Raw genomic sequence first — 8,456 nt, 5'->3', positions numbered from 1 at the left:
CGATTCAACTTGACCAACGATGGCATTGTTGCAAAAGTTCCAGATGGAGTTACCCAGGCTAGTTAGGCAGGCGGTGCAGAGACTGTCTGAGACACTACAGATTCCTTGTCCATACACAACTACACCTGTGCTTGCATCTATGAGTGTCGCCGTGAGGTTGTAATCATATAAGGGTGTGTCTTGCTCCAGTGTTGCAAGTAGCTCTCTGACAATACTGAACAAAGAACTTCCGCTTGGGGATCAGGAAACCACTATTTCCCCGACTATTGATCCATTAACTCTTTCTTAAGAAACTCTAAGGGCAGTCTTGGGAGACGGGCTCTCACATCAGCTCCGTTCCCTCGCTAACAAATTTTGATTCCATAGTGATGGAGATATGCATGATGCCATCATCCATCTCATTGTTCGTATTGATTCCCATTGAAATGAGCGGCATGTGTATCATGGCATGTCATGTATCATATGCTATCCATCCCACATACCATCTAATTTTAATTGCCACCAAATTTCGAATTGTATAATGGCACTGTAGATTGGAATTTTGAATCTCAGAACCCCCGCTGCCATATTTTGTTAAACTTGAAAGAAGCTTTGGTTGGTTATAGTTTCTTTGCTCAGCATGAGCTTCTGGACAAGTTCCGTGCTGATCGCGATTGCGGTGGTTCTAGCTATCATTGCCTCTGCTGGTGAGAAAACTCATTTTAGTGTTGCCATTGAGATATTGGGATTCTGGGTTTATGTATCAAATGACAGACTGTTTCTCTAGAATATGGGAAGATGTGCATGCCTCCCGGCATCATCAACCTACCATAGCTGATTCCAATAACAATTCTCATGCATTGTATTTGGCCTCTATGAGTCTCAAGTTAACAGGGGATTGGAATTCTAACATAATTACTCTTACCAGTTTGGCTCAGTGTATTTACTTCTGTAAATTCCTGAGTCAACATTTTCCACCCATATACTAGCCATAATTCTGATCGTCCCCTACCCTAGCTCTTATGGTGCTCGCTGACCTCTCAGCCTGGTGGCTTCTTTTCATAATGTCCCTCGTTCGAATCCCCTCCGGGGTACTTGCTTTTGATCACTTCAATGAATTCCAACGTTTGGGAATTTTAAACTCCAATAGGACTCATTTTAATGGGCAAAATTTAACAGAAGTCTGGGATCAGAGAAAAGGAGAAGATAACACATGGTGTGTTGCAAGATATGGTACTGACCCCATTAGTTTGCAAGAAGCTCTGGATTGGGCCTGTGGCCTTGGTTATGTAGATTGTAGCCCTATACAACCTGGTGGGTCTTGCTATGTGTCCAATACTTTACTTGCCCATGCCTCATTTGCATTCAACAGGTATTATCAAAAAAACATGAAGGCATCGGGGTCCTGTGATTTCCAGGGTGCTGCAATGGTAGTAGATGTGAGCCCAAGTAAGCCCAACAATATTAATATTCCCACTTCCCCAATTTGCAACTCCAATGTAAAAAAAATGGAATTGTATGTTCATTTTATTGTATAGTTTGTTTGTTGTTTGAGTAGTTGATTTTTCTACAGGCTTCTTCTAAAATGCTTGTGCTTCTGTCACTGGCCACGCAGGTTATCCTAGATGCTTCTATGCATTCAGGTAAATTCCCATGCTCAAGTTTTACTGATATAAACCATTTAGCAATCTCTGTCAAGGTACAAAGTACTTCACTCGAATGGCTCCTCTAATTCTGCATGCATGACAGTATATTTTGCAACCCAAGAACAACTGGTTTTATGGTGAAAAATAATGTGTTCGGTATTGTAATGTGTTTTTCAAGGTCTGGGCAAGAAGTTGCTGATGTGAGTGGAGGGATAGAAAAAAAATCCTACACTTCTGCATTCGCGCTACCTTTGTTTCTATGGTGGTCTCTTATTATCACTATTCTTGTGCCTTAAGAGACTAGACTTCAATGAATGCAACCCAGTTGTATATTTTATGATAAATTTGTTAAAAGAAGTTGGCAAAACAACCTGGTTGAAGATGTTATGGTAAATATGTTTGCTAGCTAGTGTGGTATTTTCGAAATACTGGATTGCTCAAATTTTGATTGTGATTATCAGGCTATTATACCAATGAGGTGATAAAATTTGGAAGGAAATGAATACTGTAAAATATTAGGCTTGATTGTCTTCTTGTAGTATGGCCTATATTAGAGTCGAGCATGCCCAAGGCTTCAAATTCAAATGAATTTGACTGTAACTTTAATCATTAAATATTGTAGTTTTTTTTCCTTTTACCTCTACAACTTTTCATGTCTTTTAAATGATAGTAGTAGTTCTCTATTCTCATCAACTTTGCAAATTATAAATCACTCATAATTCAAAATGGTTTTAGAAGACAATGCAAACAACAATATTCTGGGCACATTATCAATTTAATTTTGTGAGCACCTATCCTTATGAAATAGAAGGGCCTTGAATCAGGGATCAATGCAAAATGTAGAAGGGACTTGAATGAGGGGTCAGTGCAAAATATTTACACTGGGTTTCAGGAAATGATATCTCATTTTTCACAACTTTTAAGAACTAGGGATATATTATTGTTATCCTATAATTTTAATACCAGGTAAGAAATGGTGAGCCAAAATCTTATGTTACGTGAGTCATAAATTTATTGAAGTGTTATCAATTTTTTCCTATGTTGTTGTGAATAATATAAAATTGCAATGAATTGATAAATATGTTTGAATGGGAGAGATGCATCTCAATGGTTATAACCTATTGGTACGTTGCCTGTAAAAGGTGCAAGGCCTATACACAAACCCTTAGACTGGGAATGAGTTGATCACTTCACTAACTGGTTTTAAAAAGCAATTCAACTTTTTTATTTCCACTGGGAATGAGTTGATCACTTCACTAATTGGTTTTAAAAAGAAATTCAATTTTTTTACTTGGACTAGGAATGAGTTGATCACTTCACTTTTTGGTTTTAAAAAGAAATTCAACTTCTCTACCTTGTCAAGTAAAAAGTAAAAGATAAAAGATTATGCATAGATGTTATTAGAAGTATGGATAAATGTTGTTAAAAGAATAGACTTGGTGTATCAAAACTTTTAATAGGATATAAATTTTAATATATAGCTCTTAAATTTTATTATTATTATGCGAAGCTTTTATTAAAAATGAATTATAGGCTGCAATTTTTTTTATATTTTATTATTAAAATTTATATTTAAAAAAGAATTAAAATAAATGTTTTTCATGACATTGTTTTCAATTATATATATTTCATATATATATATATATATATTATTTTTATTTATAAATTTTATTTAATTTATTTTTTTATTATGTAAAAAATTAATTTAAAAATAAGCTATATATTATTACTATTATAAATTAAATCCCTTCGGTAATTAGTTTGAAAGCAATTTAACCTTTATGGTATTTTTAATTAATTTTTTAATATTTGTGATATTATTTTTAATTAAATTTTTTAATATCTCTGTGTTTAGTTTGGAGGAGATATAATATTTATAAATAAAACAATAGTTTGGAAGAGATATAGTATTTGTAAAATAAAACAATGTTATTTTGGTTTGAAACCTGTAGGCTTAAATTTATCAATGTGATTTCTTCCAAAATTGTTTTCAAAGAAAAATTGTTATTCATATTATATTAAAAATTTAAATTAAAAAAATATAAAACATATTAGAAAAAGTTATTGGGTATTTAAAAAAATGTGAATTTTTATTATTAAGGTTTTAAAAATTAAAAATAAAAATGTTTTGTATTATCAAGATTTAATATATATTCAAATGTGAAATTTAAATAAATATAAATAATATTATTAAAAATTAATATAGATTTATTAAAACTTTAGAGTTCCAATTGTTTGGAGGAATCAAATGTCTCTAAATAAAAACCTTTCTACAAGTTTTGCATTCAAAAAAGGTTAGTGACCATAAAATATTTTATAATACACTATTGAATAGATATTATAGTAACAATAAAATGGTGTATAAAATAAATAAAAATAATAAAACATAATGTCAACACAATTAAAAATTAATAACAAGTGAAAGTAGGAGTAATAATCAATTGATTGAACTCAATTTGTTATATTGTAATCTTGTTTTTATTAATAAAATTAAAACAATTTTTCACAGTACATATCATTGTAAAATAAACTTAAATAATAATGACTCATACAAAACATATAATTAATAAACATATAAAAACTTAATAAATTTAACGGATATAATTAGAAATAAAATTATTTTTAAATATGGAATTGTGAAATATGTAAATATAAATAATAGTTATAAATTAATATCCATTTTATCATATAAATTTAAATAATTATCCATATTCACTTTAATGGAGTGTTGGAGCATATATATAAAGAGGAAGGAGTGAAGAATTCTCAATTAGTTTCCATTTGAGGCATTACATAGGGAGCTAATTATCCCATGCAATCACATATTTTTGTTATTATGACTATATAAAACATTAAACTAGAAATTTATCCCTAACATTGTTAGAGTTGCCTTATTGTTTTCTAAAGACTAAGAGTTTCCCTATTGTTTTCTAAAGACTTCATTACAACCTACTTGTGAGATATTTCTTATGTTGCATCCCCAATTTTGTTATGCTTGTGAAGTCCTAAGCCCCCTTGGTCGAGATTTCCAATCTTCTTCCATTACAGTTGATTGTCCAGATTCTTTGCATAGTTCAAATGCCCATGAGTGTGAATGTGGTTGGTAAGTGCAATGGTTGGTGGGAGGGCCGACACTAAGATTCAATTATGGTCTTCTGCAATGCATTTACACCAACACTATTTTTAAATTTGTTAAATTTCTAATACTCTTTAGTAAATTATTATTACAGTGTTATGGTTTTGGTTTAGGAAATTGGTCTTGTTATCCCAGTTAGAGGCTTCTTTCATATGTTGTTGTTTGTGGGGAGAGTATTTTGTTCTTCTTTAGTTTAAGAAGGACCTCTGCCAAATGTAGTTCCCTATCCATTTTCACATTTTTTATAAACTTTATAGAGCTTAAGAATATGTACTTATTCATAAGAGGTTGTTGTTCAAATTTAGAGAGGATAGAATATGGACACCTCCACCGAAACCCTTGCACTTTGGTGTTTGTTGTAACTTTAATATTAGATTATTATTATTATTTATAAAATTTTGAACTATATATTTTTTCTTATTATATGCAAAAAATAGCTCAATCACATAATCAATACAATAATTAAATTAATTAAAAAATATTTTATATTAAAATAGATTTGTTACTTAAAACTTACAATAATATTATTTAAGTAAATACATCTTATACAGCACCGATTTGGTGTGCATCCTTGCAACTTTAAAATTGAATTATTATTATGATTATATATAAATATATATATATATATATATATATATATATATAGAGAGAGAGAGAGAGAGAGAGAGAGAGAGAGAGAGAGAGAGAGATAATTTTGATATTATTATTCTCTTTTACATGGTTTTAAATCTTAGGGTCCCTATTGAGTGACATCTTTATTCTATGTTATAAGGCTTAAAGAGTAAGCTCTCATGCGAGTCTAGACTTTTGCTAAGTCATAAATTCCTAATATATTTAGCTTACGGTTATTAGATATACTCCAGCATTATAGTGACAATTTCTAAATTTCATCTTAAACTTAACTGATATTAGTCTAATTAATTATTAATTCACTATAATAATATTTTTTATATAAAAAAGACTAGTAGGAAAGAGGTTAATTTTTAATGTCTCTTTGGCATTAGTCCTTTCTTATGTTTCCCTTGAACAAAGCACAAGTTGAGTCATTTGTTTCAAACACTTCTTTTTATAACTTGCCTTAGGAAGATAATATTTGTTTATTAAGTCTTTACTCCTATGATTGGTGACTTTTCTAGTCACTATGGTCAGTTTGTGGTGTTTCGTCACTACATACTTATCTTAGTGTTCATTCCAAGCTCACAACTGACTAAGTCACATTATGTCAATTTTTCTTAACTTATCCTTTCAACCTTCCCATTTGTCAAGTCACTTTCAACATTAACAAGAATATTTTTCCTTTGTTTGTGCTACTATGGAACATCTCTATTGAATTATTTCTACTAGGTCATCTCTTATCGATGACAACATATTTCTGAGAGAGTTTGACCTAGAGAAACACCTTGAGACTATTAGAATGATGGGTATGTTGCTTCACTTTTAGCATATGATATTTAGAATTAGTTGTTCACTAAGAAATTCCCCTATTGTTTTATATCAAGACACATATTCATATATTAGGATTCCTATAGTACCTTGGGTTCCATTTTCATGAGTAAAGTACTTTATCACCTCTCACAACATCTTCCATTATTATTCATCTCACATATGGTCTCTTCCATTTACGATTCCATATGGTGCACCTATGAGAGACACTCAGTGTTTAATTGATTATATTATTTATTTTATTTCTAAACTTTAAAACGATATCTTACATGGTACCCTAAGACTCCTTCTGAACAAATGAGACTATGAATATGATGTTCGCATATTTTCCTTGTACATCGGATTAAACAATATAAATGAATAAAATCATCTTATCAACTAATTCCATGAAAAATCATATCATAACTTATAAAATATATAGTTAATCGGAAAACTTATAAAATGTATTGTGAGCATTGTCTCACATAGGAGAGGTGTTTTGGAAATTCTGGCAAAATTTTGAGATAATATGGCAATTTTTTTTGTAAATTCAAGTTAAAGTTGTCAAACTTCAAGATTTTGGTGCCTTGAGGTTTTTTAAATGGTGTTGTCATTCTTAGGAAATATCAACTTTCCTTGTAGGTTCATTGCAAACTCTGTAAAACTCCTAAATTTCATTATAGCCATGCTTAGGAAGAATAACAAGGTGAGATGGACAGTGGAGGCTTGTGCATCCTTCGAGAATATCAAGAAGTCCATCATGGAGGGTTTGGTCCTAGAAATTCCAGACTTTTCCAAAGAGTTCCAAATTTTCTCTATTTTCTCTGAGCACACCATAGTTGTAGTTCTTTTGCAAAAGAACGAAGAAGGGCATGAGCAACCCATAGAATTTTTTAGTTGCACATTAAGAGATGCAGAACTGAAATATATCATTCTAGAAAAACATGCATATTATATTGTGAAAGATTTCAAGGCATTTAGGGAATGTTTATTCCATTCTAAAATGATAGAATACATGTCATTAACAGTAGTGACAGAAATTCTCACACAACCCAACGGAAATGGTAGACAAGGAAAATGGATAGAAAAGCTCTAGAAATATGATATGGAAATCAAGGTTACAAAACTTGTAAAGGGTCAATAGTTGGATAAGCTACTTACTGAGTCAAACCATGTTGGACTTGAAATGTGCACTAATGAACATATTTGCAACATATGCGAAGAGGAGAATCCAAAAGAACCTCCTTCTTTGAACAAAGAGAATCCACAAGAATATCTTCATCCTGGAAGAGAAAATCCATAAGAACCTCTCATTCCATTAGGAAGGAATCCACAAGAACCCTTCCTATAAGAACTTTTGAAATTTTAGAGTTCCATGTGGTAGTAAGACATCATATTTTTCTTGCAAAATTTGCAGTGCCCCCCTTATCTACCCCAGGCCAAATGCAGATCCCTAAAGATGAAAGCAATTAAGTATTCCATTGTAGGTGTGGGCTTCTACTGGAAAGAACATGTCGACATCCTACTAACTTGTGTCATTAAAGAACAAATGCATGAGATTATTTTAGAACTTTATCATGGAGTATGCAACGGACAACAATCATGGAAGGTCATGACATACAAGATTTTGAGAGTCATATATTATTAGTGCTCCCTTTATAAAGACAATATTGTTGTTTTCAGGGCTTCTCTATAATGCCAAATATTCATGGGGAAATAGAAAATTAATCTCTACAATTAAGGCCTATAAAATTTCAAGCTCCATTCTAGCAGTGCGGATTAGACTTCATTGGAGAAATACATCGCAATTCAAGTGGTGAACACAAATATATTCTAATGGCCACTAATTATTTCACTAAATAGATGGAAGTTATTCTGAGTTGTAGAGTTGATGAGAAGGTTATTATCACTTTTCTAGAAGATCACATTCTCTCCTCCCACATCTACCCAAGTTACCATGCCATTCAGGGTAAACATGAGATGAGAGGTTATTATGATTAGATTCAATCTCCTAGGTGACCTTAAGGAAGTGGAATCGATGGAATATCACACATAGCCATACAACACCATCAACAGAACCCTTGGGAGACAAGTCAACCACTAAGACATCTTGTTCCGGGGTCCCACTGTTGTTCTTAACAATTTAAGGTTCAGTCGCTCTCATGCTATGGGAAAGAGAGCGACCAGAGACCTAAAGTCACTCTCATAGGCCTGCATGCCAGCGACTGTGGATGAAACTTACCAATAATGTGCCAGCGACTTTGAGATTTGAG

At 31.9% G+C, this 8,456-nt stretch overlaps 1 protein-coding gene across 1 annotated transcript; it reads left to right on the top strand.

Annotated features, from left to right (window-relative positions):
- The first annotated feature begins 1,001 nt into the window (after positions 1-1,001).
- Positions 1,002-1,921, top strand: LOC149170587 (glucan endo-1,3-beta-glucosidase 12-like). The gene is made up of 3 exons (XM_089427319.1): positions 1,002-1,428; positions 1,595-1,622; positions 1,804-1,921. The coding sequence occupies exons 1-3, from the start codon at positions 1,002-1,004 to the stop codon at positions 1,919-1,921; spliced, it is 573 nt and encodes a 190-aa protein (XP_089283445.1).
- Positions 1,922-8,456: the final 6,535 nt, after the last annotated feature.

This window comes from Pinus tabuliformis, chromosome 4_2, assembly GCF_031772625.1.
Source record: "Pinus tabuliformis cultivar Carrire ecotype Pingquan chromosome 4_2, CPIR1, whole genome shotgun sequence".
Lineage (NCBI taxonomy): Eukaryota > Viridiplantae > Streptophyta > Pinopsida > Pinales > Pinaceae > Pinus > Pinus tabuliformis.
This window is presented reverse-complemented; position numbering and strand designations above follow the sequence as displayed.

What these genes read in the sequence shown, in the direction of transcription:
- LOC149170587 (XM_089427319.1), top strand. Translation starts at nt 1,002, where the DNA reads ATGGTGCTCGCTGACCTCTCAGCCTGGTGGCTTCTTTTCATAATGTCC. An exon ending in GGTAGTAGATGTGAGCCCAA is followed by an intron (nt 1,429 to 1,594) that starts GTAAGCCCAACA and finishes CTGGCCACGCAG; the next exon opens with GTTATCCTAGATGCTTCTAT. An exon ending in AGATGCTTCTATGCATTCAG is followed by an intron (nt 1,623 to 1,803) that starts GTAAATTCCCAT and finishes GTGTTTTTCAAG; the next exon opens with GTCTGGGCAAGAAGTTGCTG.